Source organism: Jaculus jaculus, chromosome 3, assembly GCF_020740685.1.
Source record: "Jaculus jaculus isolate mJacJac1 chromosome 3, mJacJac1.mat.Y.cur, whole genome shotgun sequence".
Taxonomy (NCBI): domain Eukaryota; kingdom Metazoa; phylum Chordata; class Mammalia; order Rodentia; family Dipodidae; genus Jaculus; species Jaculus jaculus.
Window position 1 is genome coordinate 154,689,461 of NC_059104.1, and position 17,729 is coordinate 154,707,189.

At 37.3% G+C, this 17,729-nt stretch overlaps 1 protein-coding gene across 3 annotated transcripts in view; it reads right to left on the reverse strand.

Annotated features, from left to right (window-relative positions):
- The window catches only part of Folh1b (folate hydrolase 1B), a 60,215-nt gene that overhangs the window by 23,192 nt on the left and 19,294 nt on the right, over positions 1 to 17,729 (reverse strand). For all 3 annotated transcript variants that reach the window (XM_045145940.1, XM_045145941.1, XM_045145942.1), the window contains 7 exons: positions 13,918 to 14,043; positions 13,616 to 13,802; positions 10,262 to 10,355; positions 5,083 to 5,181; positions 4,755 to 4,840; positions 3,260 to 3,379; positions 717 to 799 (listed from right to left, as the gene is read on the reverse strand). In XM_045145940.1, the coding sequence (XP_045001875.1) occupies positions 717 to 799; positions 3,260 to 3,379; positions 4,755 to 4,840; positions 5,083 to 5,181; positions 10,262 to 10,355; positions 13,616 to 13,802; positions 13,918 to 14,043 (795 nt within the window). The remainder of the gene's footprint in view (positions 1 to 716; positions 800 to 3,259; positions 3,380 to 4,754; positions 4,841 to 5,082; positions 5,182 to 10,261; positions 10,356 to 13,615; positions 13,803 to 13,917; positions 14,044 to 17,729) is intronic.

A 17,729-nucleotide genomic window follows, 5' to 3' on the forward strand; every position in this document is an offset into this window, starting at 1 on the left:
CATAAAACCAATAATACATTCAAATAAATAATTCAGGGAGCCTGGCAAATATTCTGAGGTAAGGCTCTCTGTCTTATATCCTGAATGACTTAATTGAGAGTAGGTCACTGTGATATGAAAAGATTAAATGTCAAAAGTAGATCTTACTGCATGAACTTGAGGGGTATTTAAGTGTAGCTGGGATTAAGAGCCATTTTAAAATGTATAACAGAGTCACAATAGAAGTCAAGCATGTTTTGGTTTTTTTTTTTTTTGTTTTTTTTTTTTTTTTTTTTTGGTTTTTTTGAGGTAGGGTCTCACTCTAGCCCAGGCTGACCTGGAATTCACCATGGAGTTTCAGGGTGGCCTCGAACTCCCAGCGATCCTCCTACCTTTGCCTCCTGAGTGCTGTGATTAAAGGCGTGTTGTCACCACGCCCGGCTAAGCATGGTTTTTTAATGGCTGGTTTCCAATGTCTCTATTTGCTACCATAATGTCAGAAAATGGAGATAACTTAATTTCAATAACTAATACTGTTTCTGAAAATTTCATGCAAAGCCTACTTAAGTGAAATAAAGTTTTTTCTTGTTTAATTTTTGAACAAGGATATCAAGCATTAGATGATTTGGGAAAACCTTGAGCATTTTCTCACTGGGCTCACTTGTTCTTTTCACATGCTTGACAATTATGTCCTTTGTAAACATGAAAATTTATACTGAAGCCGACTGCCAACTAACCTCTGCCCACTCAGTAGAACCAAGGAGACCAAATTCTTCTGCATCCCAGCTGGCAAACAAAATTGTTCTTCTAGGCCTCCATCCTAAAATACATGCATATAATGTGTAAATGTTGGCAAGCTGCATAATACAGAGAAAGCCTACTACTCAGGGTGGAAAAACCCAAAATATTACTTTTTGGTAGGATGTTTTGTGAACCCTTATACAATTTCCTTTTGTAAGCTCTACAAGCTGATTTGCTCAAACAAAACAACATCAATGCAATGAAAAAGGGGAAAATGGAGCCAGGTGTCACGTCTTATGCCTTTAATCCATGTACTCAGGAGGCAGAGGTAGGTAGAATAGCTGTGAGTTCAAGGCTAGCCAAGGACTTCACAGTGAGTTCCAGGTCAGTCTGGGCTATAGCAAGACTCTATCTTGAATAAACAGGGGGGGCGGATTTAGACAGTAAACATCTCACAAGGTCAGTATTCTGAAGGGTTTATAATGATTGGCCATGCACATCTGTCATCTGCAGATGTCTAACATGGAGGAAGAAATTACTTTGCAACTCTTCCCTGGTGCTCTGACATCACATGACCAGTCACACATTGTCATCTGGTTGTATGATATTCACCATTTTCTGAAAAAATTAATTATCAGCGGTTCAGTAAGGTCAGCAATGTCTGTTACTGTGGAAAACAATATATTTCAAGAGGGAAGTTTTATGGCTTATACATGATAAATAGTGGTTTCAGAGTTATAAATGATCTTGTTTCAAACTCTGATTTTCTTTCTTCCCAGGTGTGATTACAATTGATTAGGCTTTCATTTCTTCATCTATGTGCCAGGCATCACAGAGTAAATGTGAGTTGGGAAGATTAAATGGAATATTATTTACAAAGCACTTAGTATTGTGAAAATTTTAAGTTGTCATTATGTTAGTAAATATTTACATCTATTTACGTGTATTTCAGAAATGTTTATTCAAGCAGCTATTATCCAATGTTTTATTTTGATAAAATTTGTTATAGTATTATTCAAATTTCCTACTTATCATTATAATTTCACTCTTTTGGCAAACTCTATGAAAAAATTCTGTTTTGCATCTACCACAGGGATTTTATTATAAAACCAATTGTTTTTATTAAGTAATATTAAACACAACCTGAATCATGAGCAACTCCATTTAAACTGCCATTATTTTTGTTTTGATAAATACGAGGCACCAAGGTGGAAAAAGGAATATAGCATTTCTGTGCTTTATTTTAAAGAAACATGGGTTTGTGCACTGGTGACCAAAAACTGGAAAGTGAACTTTGACTTTTCTCACTCTGCCACACAATACCTATATAAGTCTGGGATGTTAATTTACCTGTAAAATGATAGCAGAAGTAACTAGGTAAATTTGCCACTTGTTGCTCTGAATTCAAAGTAGGCCATTATGGGAAAACATCATGGGAAAATCTCCAAGGAAACTGTATACAACGTTGTCTTAATTGTTGCTCAAAATGTGAGAATTACTTTGGACAGCTCCCAGGTACCTTGTTTATAGGGTCAATAAAGGAAATGGGTTGCTTACTCACAATGTGTGACCACTATTGTAAAAAGTAGCTACTGGAACTAGTTTTTTATCTTTAATTTTCATATTTCATATAAACATTCTCAAGTGACTAAATCAAAGATGCTAACCCTATAGCTGAGAATATGAAGATACAGACACCAAAGTTTGGACAGGATCCCAATAGACAGTGTGGTGCATTTTACTGAATGCCAACATGACAGGGCCTGGAGTCATCTGTGAGGTATCACCTCCATTAGGTGAATCAAGGTGAAAAGACATACCCTAGCTGTGGGCAGCATGCTTTTACATGGATCAGGGTCCTGACTATATAAAAACAGCGAGCTTAGCAGCATTCATCACTCTGTTTCCTCACTGTGGACCTGCTTCAAATCTTCTCTCCATACCTTCTCCTCAAGGATGGACAAGGAACTGTAAACTGAAATAAGCCCTTCATCCCTTAAGCAGATTTTTGTTCCAGCAAGGAAATAGCAACTGACACCGGCAGCGAGACCACCATTTTTCTCAGTAGTCCTTTTTTCTCCTCACTTACTTTGGTACAAGCAAGGATGGAGAAGTCTAGAAATATCTGCTTCCAGTTCTCTATCTGGGAACCACTGGCTCAGTACAGATTGTGGTGTGTCCCCTCTCATCTTAATCTGTAAATAGCAGTCAGTGAGAGTATGGCTGCTTTGTATTAGACATTCATTTAATGAATAAATGCCAATTACAAATACTCTACAAACTAACACAATTAATACAGAATCCAATTAATTGACATTAATATTTCTGTTGGTATTGTTGCAAATTCACAGTCATTGTTCAGGTGTTTATTTAGCTATTTATGGTGCTAGGGTTGGAACAGAGGGTCTCATGCACATGAGGCATGCAATCTAGCATACAGCTGCTTCCCAACTCCTGAGATGATTATTTTCACACTCACTTTGAAGGAGATTAAACTAAGGCTCATAGAACTTAATTTTTCACTCACAGTTTTTCTTACCTTCATTTTTCAGTGTTCCAAAGCTCCTCACAATTTCATGAACAACAGCTGCTCCACTCTGAGGGTCAATGCCACCAAATACCCACGCATCTCGGTGACCTCCAAGAATGACATATCTGTCTAGAAAGCAAGATGACAAAATGATTATAATTCAGGGTCAACAATTGAGCAAATTGAGAATGATTCAAAGAAAAATAGCAAGGGTACTAAAGGCTTAAGCACATAAAATATTTTGTTCAAATTTTAGTATTTGTTTAATTTACATAATTAAAATATAAAAATGATAAATAAAACATTAACTCAATGTGTTGTTAAAATTAGAAGTCAATAAGTAATATAAGAAAGTATGACATAGCTTTATCCATCTACTTCTTCATAATTCTCTATCTTACCCATACTATTCAATTTTCAAAGTCTACCCCAAAATGTTCTTCCTCTATAAACTTTTAATATTTTCTATAGAGAGGAAATTACTTTGTCTCTCTATTTTTTTCTGGGAAGTCTTTTCATATGTGAATCTTTTCATATTCACATTTCAATGTCTGAGTTCTCTTTCAAACCATGATCTACTTGTCCCTAAGTGTGTGTGTGAGTGTGTGTGTGTGCGCAAACATGCAAATCCCTCCATCTCCAATGTCCAGCACAACGCCTGTACACACTAGATATTTTGTCACCAGTAGGTAACTGGTTACATATATATAGCTTAGTGCTCATAGTAAGGCACTGATATCCTAATATACTTGTTTTTTAAAGTGAAAGTATGTGTCTGTGACAATGTGGTGATGCATGGCTGTAATCTGAGCACTTGGGAAGTAGGGGCAGGAGGATCAGGAGTTCAAGGTCATCCTCAACTGTACAACTGGATAAAGAAGACACTGCTTAAAACAGCAACACAAATAAAGCATATGCTTATGGAAAAACACATGCAATTTAACTGTATCTGTTCTGATTAAGAAAGATAAAATAACCAGCTAGATACTAAGGAACCCAAACATTATACAATAAGCTATGTACAAAACATATCAATGAACAGGCCAACTGAAGTTGTACAGAAATGATATGTCCTATTGTTAAGTACTTTATATATGAAAATAAAGCTGTGTGAAGAATTTGTAATTACAAGGCTACTTTAATTTTCTGAGTGTTATCTTATATAGAGCTATTTATAGTCATCACAAAGATATTTCTTTATGTGAAACACAAGGTAAATAAATACTGAAGACTCCTGGAATAAACACTTTATTATAAAGCTCACTGCTCCTCTCATGATCTTTTAATCAGAACACGCAGTTTATAACTACTAACCTATTTCAAATATTCACTTTCCTCTTTATCGCAAATCATATGACCGCATATTTCTCTACTAAGTATTCAGGTGCTCATTGGGACAACAAAATATTTTTCCTCTGTTCACTTGGCTCTGCCAGCATGCAGCACAAGACATGGCACATGAAGGTTGCTGCACTCATACCTGCTGAACAAATGGTTCATTTACCTGGTTCCACTGCTCCTCTGAGGGTGCCAATCACATTATAAATTCTTGTCACTTTATTGTTGGAATGGATGTGCATCTTAACTTTTCTAATTCAAAGATAAAGGACACCATATTTAAAATACTGCATGACAAATTTAAAGTCCACAATTTTTAAGTCTTCCATCATTGATTAGAAGAACTTTAATTGTACACAGGTCAATAGTAAAGATCTAAAAGCATTATCCTGCTCAACCTCTGGTCTTGTTTCCTGATAGTATAGATTTTACATTTTTTATAATTGTTTGCTTTTAAGGCATTTCACATAAAAGAATTAAAATAGGCTCTTAACTGTGTAGAAAAGTTTCCAACAAAGCCAGGCCCCACATTGTAGGGCACGTGGAGACCTCCTTTCCAGTTGCTCTCTGGTGGTGCTGATCCGCCCATGTGTCTGTTGGACATAAAACAATATTTAAACTGAAGGAAAACATTGTTATTGCAAGTTAAAATGTCAGCTAGTGTGCATTCTTAAGCATTTGCTTATAATAGTTTCCAATATATATAAATAAATATATATAAATATATATAGCTTAAAATGCTTTACATATAATGTGCCACCTAATCCTTTCTGCCATTCTTATAGGATGGTGTCTAGTCACACTCTCGCTTGACAAATAAAGAGCCCAAAATGGAGGAAAATTAGGTAAACATACTAAATGACCCTGACACAAATATTGGATAAAGATGAGCAGGGCGTGATGTTGCATGCCTTTAATCCTAGCACTCAGGAAGCAGAGGTAGGAGGATCACCGTGAGTTCAAGGCCACCCTGAGACTACATAGAGAATTCCAGGTCAACCTGGGCTAAAGTGAGACCCTACCTTGAAAAAAAAGAAGAAAAGATAGATAAACAGATCACAAGAAAAGGAAAACAAAGTCCCCTTATGAACATAGATTAAAAAAACAATCTCAATAGCATGCATGTTCACAAACTGAATTCAACTGTGGCTCTATGGAGATATTTCAAAGATACAAGATGGGTACAACTTACACCATTGAGATGTTTCATATCAACAGATGAAAGAAGGGAAACAATCATATTTACTAATACAGTACACAACAACTGGCAAAATTCAACATGCAGTCATGATTTTAAAAATATCAGAAAACTGGGAATGTGAAAAGAAGATAAAAATGAGCTTGGCACTTTTTGTCAGCACATATGAGGTACTTCAATGAATTATGGAAAGGAACTATATTATTCTAATACACTTTATAGGATTTAAAATGGTACAGCTTATCTGGAAATAGTTTGCCAATTTATCATTGTAAACAAGCCATTGGGGGCTGGGGATAAAGCTAAGTGGTCCAAGGCACTTGCTTGCAAAGCCTGATGGCTTCAGTTTAGTTCCTTAGAGGCCACTCACATAAAGCTGGAAGGGTGTTATTTTGAAGCATCAACAAACACTGTCATGCCTGAATACACACACAGGACACACACACACACACACACACACACACACACACACACACATGGTAGTAAGTAAATAAATATATTTTTTCTATTTATTTATTTGAGAGAGAGAGAGATTGAGAATGTGTACACCAGGGCTTCCAGCTATTGCAGGTGAACTCCAGATGCATGAGCCACCTGGTGCTTGTGTCTTATGTGGGTCCTGAGGAATCAAAGCAGGGTCTTTTGGCTTTGTAGGCAAGCACCTTAACCATTAAGCCATGTCCCCAGCACAGTAAGCAAATAATAAAGAATAAATAATTTAATAAATAACAAAACAAAACATGTTATTATCATCAGTGGAACTCCATAGTCATAAAGATATATGATGACTATAATATGTAATTGTTGATAGTATCTTTACTCATAACAACAATGTGGGAACAAAACCTGTTGTCCTTCAACTGGTTAATGTTTAAATAAACTACGGTAGAATCATACAATGAAAGATTATTCAGCAATAAAAACAAAGAAATTATGCCCCCCAAAGCTTGGAAACTTACTTAGAAACTAGGCTTAACTTGGAGTAAATAGCATTTGTAATTTTTCAATCAAATAATTCTCCTACACAGTTAGGACAGAGCTGACTGATCTACTTGCCTGGACCAGCCAATTAGTAGACATTATTAAATAAATCTTGCATTGAATTCTATAAAATTCCATGAATTCCTTTTGTGATTATAAAGAAAATATGGATTCATTTTATCCTCTTTTATAGCAAGAATCATTTATATGTTGTTTTGAAATCTGCTTCTTAAACTTACTATATCACAAATATGTTCCTTAGCATTATTCCTGCATTATACTCACATTTTAAATTAATAGTTTTATGTACTTCATGTACCAGAAACATGTTTGAAGTTATTGGTATCTCATATTGTTTAAAAGTTTCCACTCTTACAATCATATAATCACTTTATTCTCTTTTATTAGTGTGGGTATATATGTATGATATAAGTATGGTGTGACTGTTATTGTGATTGTGTTTGATTCTGGCCACAGTGTGCATGTAAAGCAGTCAGAGGATAACTTTTTGGGTATCAGTCACCTCATTTATGGCAAAATCTCTTGCTCACCTCTCTAGCTGTAGGCTACGTAATTTCAGAGTTCCAAGAAATTTTTCTGCCTTCATTTTCCATCTTGCTATAGGTATGCTTCAATTACAGAAGCCTCTGGCATCTTTGAGCTTGAAGGTGGGCTCTGGGGTTCTGAATTCAGGTACTCATGTTGAGGCTAGGAATGATGGTGCACATCTGTAATCTTAACCTTTGGGAGGCTGAGGCAGCAGGATAAAAAGTTCAGGAATAACTGGGTGTGGTGGCACACAACTTTAATCCCAGCACTCAGGAGGCAGAGGTAGGAGGATCACGGAGAGTTCGAGGCCACTCTGAGACTACATAGTGAATTCCAGGTCAGCCTGAGCTAGAGTGATCTCTACCTTGAAAAACCAAAAATAAACAAACAAAAAGTTTACAGTCAATGCGTCTATTGCCAGAAAGTGCTTCATGGGCGACTGGGGGAAATGACCAATATCTGTCCAAGAAACTCATGATCTAACCTACTTAGCAACAAATAACCTGTTGTAATATCCACACAAGTGCAATAGTGGCACACAGCCATGGTGGGGAACCAACTGCTCTTGATTTGGCTAACTGATCCCCTCAGTGGTACAGGACCCATAGCTGGAGCTGGGAAACAAGTCAGAACCATATCCAAACATAAGTCCACTCTCCAATATCAAGTTACCATCAATCATGGGGTACAAGAGGGCCTACACCTACTAAACTCTCTATTAAAATGTAAGGGATATCTCATTTGTCCTGGTGCTAACTTACTCTCCGTTGGAGAATCTGCTTCTCTTTTTCAGATAGATGCAGATCCTAACAAGAGAGCCACCCCATCATACCTCAAAAGGGCCCCAAATGAAACTAAGGAAAATTGGTGAAACAAGCAAGGGTGCTGTTTTCCTGATGAACTGGATACCAGCACAAGGGGGAAGGAGACCAACACAGAGAAAAATCAACTCCTACCAAATCAGAGAGCCAGAGACCCAGAGGCCCCCAACACCTCATCACTGAAGCAGACCAAAAATGAACCCAACATGGCTCAGGGAAATTTTGCGGAAGAGGGGGTGGAAAGAATGTCAGAGCCACATGTTGGGTCATGATTTGCAGGGACATTTATCATACCAATAACTGTGGGCTAAATCCACAATGCACCACCCATATACATCAACAAGGAGGAGCCATTGGGGAGGGGGTAGGTCACGGATGAGCCTAATAATGGTACCAAACTGCCTGTATTTGCTGAATAGAAAACTAATAAAAATAAAAAAAATTAAAAAAATGAACTAAAAAGAAAAAGTTTGGAAATAACCTGCACTGCAGAGTGAAACAATATCTCAAAATAAAACAAAGAAAAAGAATGTTTTGAGCTAAAAGAAGAAAAGGATCAATGAACCAGATGCTCTATCAACTTCACTTTCAGAAAACTCAGTTTCTCCTCCAAAAGGGTAGTGAAAGAAGAGGGGAATGAGGATGAATGGATGGATGTAGGGTAGCAAAGGGAAGAATTCCAATGTAAGTAACAAGTACAAAAGTTTCAATAATGAAAACAAAAAGGAAACAGGAATAGAGATTAACAATGAAATATTATCAGCTGTTGCATCATGTTATTCTGGTCCTTAAAGCGGGTGAAAAGAAGGTAAATGACTTTTGGGACATATGGGCTATGTTAAGGAAAAGTGTGAGCAGGTTGGAGAAGGAGGAGAGATATAGGGAAGGCTGAGAAAGCCCTCAAGAGTGCAATGTGGTCTGATACAGGGCCAAGTAGAAAGGAAAGGAAGATCAGAACGATGTAGGGGTGGGCTGGAGAGATGGCTTAGTGGTTAAGGTGCTTGCTGGCAAAGTCAAAGGACTCAGGTTCAATTCCCCAGTACCCACATAAATCCAGATGCATGGGGTAGTGCAAGCGGCTGGAGGTCGTTTGTGGCAGCTGGAGGCCCTGGCACACCCATTCCCATTCTTTCTTTTAAATAAATAAATAATAAAATACTTTAAAAAACAAGGCATGGGCTGGAGACATGGCTTAGTAGTTAAGCGTTTGCCTGTGAAGCCTAAGGACCCTGGTTGGAGGCTCAATTTCCCGGGACCCACGTTAGCCAGATGCACAAGGGGGCTCATGTGTCTGGAGTTTGTTTACAGTGGCTGGAGGCCCTGGCGTATTCATTCTTTCTATGTGCGTCTTTCTCTCTTTGTCTGTTGCTCTCAAATAAATAAATAAAAGCAAACAAAAAAATTAAAAAAACAAGGCAAGGGTGAGTGCAGCACTTATTTGAGCAAGGTTGTTAAGGAGTCTTCAACTTGAAGTCCTATACCTAAGGAGAACTATGCCAACCAGAACAAAACTGTTTCAGCATCCCTGAGAGATTCAGTCACTGCCTGTCTGAAACATGTAGGGAAGTGTGTATGTGATACAAACAGGGTGATGGGTTCAAAACACTGTGGCTACAGAAATTGATCTATGTGCTCCCTTGAGTCAGAGACCTGGCATGACCACTTTTCATGGCTGTCACACATCAGATATCCAAATATAATGTAAGTTTCAGAAGTGAGCTACTACTTTTAAAAATTGTGGTTTTAAATTGTAAGTTTCTTTCTCTCTGTTTGTCTCTCACTTGGCTTGCAAATAAGTAAATAAATAAATGTTTAAATATAAAAATAGCCAGACGTGGTGGCTCACACCTTTAACCCCAGCACTTGAGAGGCAGAGGTAGGAGGATTGCTGTGAGTTCAAGACCACTCTGAGACTACATAGTGAATTCCAGGTCAGCCTGAGCTAGAGTGAGGCCCTACCTTGAAAATCCAAAATAAATAAATAAATATAAAAAAATTAAAAATTGTATGGTTCACTCATCTCTATTAATAGAATAACAAAAAATGAAGATAAAAGTAACACATTTAAAACCACCAAAATGAGAAATACCCAAACAGGCACCCATTTGTTTCTTGCCACCTTACTCAAGGAGTTTCTGGGCATCGTCATAGCCAATGGGATGAACAGGAATGCTGGGGAGACCAACAGCCTCTGCAAGTCCTCCCCTGTATGCATATTCTGGGAAAAACAAAAGAACATATTTACAGTTAAATCACCCTTTCCAATAGATTTCTGTGAATAAGATTAAACACATTCTCATTTCACATTCAGCAAAATTGGTAAAGTAGGGCTGGAGAGTTGGCTTAGTGGTTATGGTACTTGCCTGAGAAGCCAAAGTACCCAAGTTCAATTCCCCAGGTCCCATGTAAGCCAGATGCACAAGGTGGTATATGCATCTGGAATTCGTTTGCAGTGGCTAAAGGCCCTGGATTTTCCATTCTCTCTCTCTCTCTCTCTTTCTCTCACTCTCTGTCTCTGTCTCTTTCCCTCTTTCTCACTCAAATAAATAAAAATGAATTATCTTTAAAAAAATTGGTAAAGTAAAAAAGATGGTTATTCCCAACAGTTTGCAAGACTGTTGAACAGCTGAAACTCTCAAGCGTTGCTTATGAAAATGTACCATCAGACAATTGCTTAGGGTAGCTCCATTACAAAAAGAAAAATAAGGGCTGGGTGATATTTCAAGGGGCACAATGCTTTCCTTGCAAACATGGGGACCTGAGTTCAGTTCTCAGAACCCACATTAAACAAAAAAAGCTGGGCATGGTAGCAGCAAATGTTTGTAATCACAGTAGTGGGGAAGTGGAGACAGGTAGATCTCTGGGGTTCAATAGCCAGCCACTCTATATCCCATTTGTTGAAATCCAGTCCAGGGAGAGGCCGTGTCTCAATCAAAACAAAATAAAGCAAGAAAAATAAGAAAGGTGGATGGTGTCTCAGGAAAGACACGCGAGGTTGTTCTCTGGCCCCCGTGTTCATATGAACACGCATGCACCTGCACCTGCCAACATGCACTTAAGCCACCCACCCTACCAACAGAAAGAGAGAGAAAGAGAAATCAAACAGGTATAATGGTCTGTGGAACATCGTTTCCACTCTTAGCTATTAACCCAAGAAAGACAGAAACACAGAAAGATCTATACAAAATTGTTTCAAACAGCCACATCTGTGACAGCAGTAGAATACATAACACATGCACAGTTCTACAACAAAATGTGCTAAAAATTAAATGGGACAAATTCCTACTACATACATCACAGACAAATCTCATGGAAAATCATAAAATCATTATACTAAGTGACATAAGCAAGGCACAAAAGAATACCTACTGTCTGATTCCATTTATATGAAGTTCAAAGCCAGGCAAAGTAATATATGGTGTCAAGCACCAAAAAGCAGTTGCTTCTATAGAACACAATGAAAATCAACCAGAAAAAAGCAGAAATAACTTTCAAAAGTGACACAGATTACATTATACTTTATTTCAGGTGGCATTAATGCATGCAATTTTCAAAATCTATTGATCATAACTCAAGAACCATGCATTTTTTTGCATGTAAACTTTATGTTAAAAGAATATATATTCTGAAATTTCTTCAAATTTAAGAAAAAAAAACAATTTTTCATTTTCCTCCAACATTTAAAATGATCTAGTAAGAAACTTAAGTGATTATAAACATTTTGATTGATAAAATGGTTGGATTATTTTCTATGTTTGATTTGATTTTGAGTTATCTAGCATAATAAGAAAGAAGGATCAATAGAAGATAAAAGACTGTCAAAATACTGATAATTATCTCTATACCTGTGCATGTATTTATAAAGACAATTATGGTAGATATATTCTATACTAAAAGCTAAAATTAAAATGGAAATTTATAAAGGGCACAAAAGGAAATTCAAAGATCATTGACTGAAACATTCCAGTAAATATCATTTTATTTTCATATTTGCTCTAAATATCCTACATAAATTATATTTCATTTTTCTTTTATTTTTCCATAAAATATTTTATTTTTATTTATTTACTTATTTATTTGAGAAAGAAAGGGGAGAAAGAGGTAGAAAGAGGCAGATAGAGAGAATGGGCCTTGGGCCCTTGCAAATGAACTTCAGATGCATGTGCCACCTGTGCATCTGGCTTATGTGGGTATTGGGGAATAGAACCTTGGTCCTTTGGCTTTGCAGGCAAGCATCTTAAATGTTAAGCCATCTCTCCAGCCCTCTTTTTTTTTTTTTTTTTTTTTTGAGGTAGGGTCTTGCTCTATCCCAGGCTCATGTATTCTCAGGCTGGCCTCAAACTCATAGAGATCTTCCTACTTCTGCCTCCCAAATGTGCCATCATGCCCAACTGTTTTTTTAAATGTCTGAATCAAAAGACAAAGTAAATAAAGTTCATTCAGATTCATGTGGTCTTATGATAAAGTGATGTTCAGTATTTTATGAAGAAAACAATTTACGACAATGTTCTGTGTTCTAAGAAAATATACATCATATCCCCCCAAACACATAAGCATTAGAGCAATCTCTAATTTGATTTTTAAAAAATCTCATGAAAGATAAACATGCAAATTTCATAGGAATTTTGGCAAAGTCCTTTATCCACGTTATACAAATTTAGTTTTAAAATATTAAATGAGCATAAATTTTTGTTAACATCATCACATAGTTTAGTACAGCCACAATAATTAAGTTTTTTATATTAGTGCTTTACAGCTCAGCAATTTGGCCTGGCAAGTATGTGGACTCCCTCAGACTTGGAATTTGAATCCCAATGCCACACTCAGTGGTGTAGTGATCTCTGGCAATTTAATTTTAGCCTTTCTTTCTTCCATGTCAAATAAACATAATAACATTGTAGATAATTTAATTATGTTGCTAATACACACAGATGTTGGCATGTAGGAAACATTCCCAATAGTTACCACTGTATCTTACTACAGTGACAAAGCCTTTGCTGGGCTCAGTATTCTAATAAATGTGCTCTTTAATGACTTTATATATATATTTATTCTCCTGCCCATTATGCACTAGAAAAATCCAAATATATATCCTGAATATTATAACTTGGGGTGAATTTCCTTGACATTAAACACTGACCTGACCAGGACTCATTTGGCAGTAAAATCTGAAATACTTATGTATTTGTTGTATTCTGTCCCAAAGATCTAGGTGCATGTTATGTTATATGGTACATGTACGATATAACTTTTTAAATATCTAAAAAAAGTCAGAACTCCAAACACATCAAACCTCAGGCTTCCAAGTAAGGGACAAAAGATATGAACAAATAACTTTTAGAATTTGAATCATTTTTTTCCCAGTTGTAAAGAGAATTAGGAAAAAGAAGATATGCTTATTCATTTTGTCATTTTGTCCTGTATGAAATCGCTTAAAACGTTTAAGTATCCTATGATGGTTGAGCTCTGATTACTCACCATTTGCTGGGTAACCTGGTGTAAGAGGGTCCCCTGCACCATTAAGATTTAAGACATTTCCCCGCTGGGCACCCCCTCCAGGAAGATTCCAGCCATCTGGGTAGGGCTTCACGCCAGGAACAAAGTAGTCAGCAGGGTCTGAGAACAAAATGACTCCTTTTGCTCCAGCCAGCTGAGCATTTCTAACCTAGAAAATAGAGCATTTCTTTTCTTTGTTTAAGTAAGCTGGATTCGGTTTTATTTCACTTAACACCATGATCTCCAGTCCACCTATTTTCTGACAAATGACATATTTTCTTTACCTTATTTCCTCTGAATATTTTCCCATATCTTGCAATCATAATCTTCCCAGAGCAATTGATTTTCATGTCCCGCTCCAGCTTAAAGAAATCTTCAGTCCGTGCATAGTTAACGTACACTAGATCCCCCTGTTGAGATCAGGAATGATTTACTATGAGATATAACAAGAAGGCATCTCTCTGCATGAGGGATGTTTTGTATCAATGGAAGGGGCACAAGGCCTGCTGACAGAAAGGTATCAGCTTCAAAGGAGAGATTCACAGCAAAACTTGGTTGAAATTGAAAAACTAGTTGGGCAAGTTAAAGGGGTATGAATTCAAGAGTAAATCTGTTTTTGTCTTTTTTTTTTTTTTTTTGGTGCTATAAAACATAGACACAGTTCTCAAGAATACCACATAAAGGTACACGTGTCGCTGCATGCACTCTGAAAGGGTCCAGGCACTACAGACTGAGAAACTATTGAAGAAAGATTTCTATCTCCATTGTGCATTCTCAAACAGGAACATCATGGGTATTCACAAACATCAGGGGCAGAAAAATAACCAGCTTTACAGTTCTCAGTCTTATCATTTGTAGTCAGGTACAAATATTATGGCATTTCTAAGTCTCAACCTTTTCATTTATAAAATAACTTGCTGGGTTTGACTATTCATCTTCCAATATGTTTTCTTCCTCCAGTTCCAAAACTAATGTGACAAAAAATGTACTCATACATTTTTTAACACAGATATCTAAATTTTTTAAATATTTTATTTTTATTTATTTATTTGTGTGGGAGAAAGAGTCAGATACAGAAAGAGAGGGAATGGGCTCACCAGGGCCTCCAGCCACTGCAAACAAACTCCAGATGTATGTGCCACCTTGTGCATCTGGCATATGTGGGTCCTAGGGAAACTAACCTGGGTTCTTTGGCTTTGCAATCAAGTGCCTTAACTGCTAAGTCATCTCTCCAGCCCAGCATCTAAAATTTTTAATCATACTTTTAAGTATCTACAAAGAATATGATTTCTAGCATAGTATGAATATCAATTTTAGATGTAATTTATGTAACTTTATTTGTCTTAAGGAATTTTAATACTACCTATACTTATTTGCTGTGCAACATCATCCATGTAATATAATATATATTATATGTATTAAAAATATATGTGCATATGTCTATATTTATATATTACATACACACACATACATATACCAGCTGGGGATGTAGCTTAGTGGTAGAGTGCTTATCCAGAACATAGCTGAAACAAAACACCATGAACAAGAATTAAAATTAAAAATAAATAAATATGACCACCCACCCTTTCCTCTACTATCACAATTTTATCACTCATTTTCTTCTTGAGCATTAACTCGAGAAATACGTGCAATGGGCATTAGGATGTGCTGCCTGGATTATCCTGCAGTGAAGGCTCTCCTGCTTCAGGGTGCAAGGAACACTTTTTGAGGGTAGCCTCCAGACATTGCCTCAGGTGCACTCTGCCACCCTGCCCAAGGCCATGCCACTTTCCAATTTTGAAGATACCATATATTCAATCACTGGCTGATAAAAATCTCAGTCTGAATTAGGGCAATTATGACAGGATTTTTCCAATGTGCTGCTTAATGTCAGCCATGGCTGTCCCAGAGTTGGTATCATAGTACTGTGACTTATTTTACCTAACCCAGCATGAACTTCAAATGAGAGATTTAAAGAAGTTCATTTAAGTGGAGAAAGCAAATGGATGAATTGGCGGCATATGCATTAAATTAATTCATTTTCATCTTATATTTCATAGCTATAAACATATACAGGCACCATCAAGAGTAGCACATATAAATGCTCATCTGCTGCACACAGCATCAGATGCAGATTTAAAGAGCATTTGCTTTGCCACCTAGCATACTAAAGTCGACTTTGGATTCTATTATCTTGAACCAAGTTACAAATAAAAGACTTTTTTTTTTTTTAAAAACTGGTGGACTAGAAGCTATTTGTGACCCAATGAAGGAGAAATATCAAGGGGAGGAAGAAAAATGACTCTATCCAAGACAGAGAGAGAGAGAGAGAGAGAGAGAGATGGGGGAGGAAAAGAAAGGAAAAAGAAAGAGTAAGCATTGGAAATTCATAAAGGAGCCATAGGAGAGCTGAAAGGTGAAGAGAAACAGAAGAGTGAAAGGAGAAAGCCAAGCGGAACACAGCTCCAGAGTGGCTCTTCGCCGGGGGAATGGGAAGCGGAATCCTCATCCCAGAGCAGTTTGTTTTCTCCTCTTTAAGTGGCAGAAAGGATTGAGCCTTGAAGAGTAGGCTTCTTCCTGAGAAAAATATCCAAATAAAGCCAGCAGTTGCATAACTCACAATACAGAAATATAATAAACATGAAAAAGCAAAGAAACAAACCTCTAAAAGTTCATAACTCCTAAATTACCAAATTCAAAGATAATGAAATGGATAAAATACCAGATGAAGATCTAAAAAGTTGGCTTTTACAAATATCACTGGGGGGACTGGAGAGATAGCTTACCCATTAAGTGCTTGCCTGTGAAGCCTAAGGACCGCTATTCAAGGCTCAGTTCCCCAGAATCCACATAAATCAGATGCACAAGGTGACATGCATCTGGAGTTCATTTGCAGTGTCTGGAGGCCCTGGTGTGCCCATTCTCTCTCTCTTTCTGTCTACTGCTCTCAAATAATTAAATAAGAATAAACAAAATTAAAAAAATATCACTGGGACTGGAGAGAAGGCTTAGCAGTTAATGCACTTGGCTGCAAAGCCTAAGGACCCAGGTTCGATTCTCCAGGATCCACGTAAGCCAGATGCACTAGGCAGCACATGTGTCTGAAGTTCATTTGCAGTGGCTGGAGGCCCTGTTGCACTCCTTTTCTCTCTCTCTCTCTCTCTCTCTCTCTCTCTCACACACACACACACACACACACACTGCCTCTTTCTATCTCAAATAAATAAAACATTTTTTAAAAGCCACTGACCTAAAAGAGGATACAAACAAAAGGATGAATAAAGGGAGTTAATTGAGGAGCTAGGAAAAGGTAGCAACACAGAAGAGAAGGTCAGCAAAGCGGGTGAGAAAATCAGCAACATAGATGAGACAAATCAACAACATAAAAGAGAAATTTAATATGAGAAGTGGAATTTTTTGAAAAAGACAGAAATCTTAGGAAAACTCCATGAATCAAATAAAACAAGACTAGAAATCAAGCAAAAGGAAGAATCACTGGGATGACAGACAATACCAGAGAAACGGTACATCCAAACATCAGTTATGGTAAGACGTACTTCAAATTTTTACATATGCATATTTATATGAGAGTGTGTGTATGTAGAGTCCAGGAATATAGAAAGGGGCCCATGACAGGATAAAAGTGGGAGAGATGGGGAGGGGAAGATAACGTGTGTTATGCATGTGGGAGGGGGAACACCAGGAGTGGAACGGGTTAAGTGGGGGTACAAATGGTGTGGGATAGCAGTCCATCACTTTAACCACTCAGCCACCTTATCCTGTATACTAAGTGAGGTAACCCAGGCTCAGAAAGCTAAACATCGCATGTTCTCTCTCATATGTGGATCCTGCTTACAATTGTATAGACTTGTGTGTAAGCTGGAATAAAAAATAAGTAGCAGAGACCCAAAAGCTAGAAAAAGGCTATACGGGATGGAGGAGAGGGATGGCCTCGATATCCAAGACCTCACAGTGTCTAGCAACACCTACACAAGACCCTCATAATAGGAAAAAAGATGATGACATCAAATTAAAAGAGAGACTAATGGAGAGAGGGAGGGGATATGATGGAGATCAGATTATGAAGGGAAAAGCG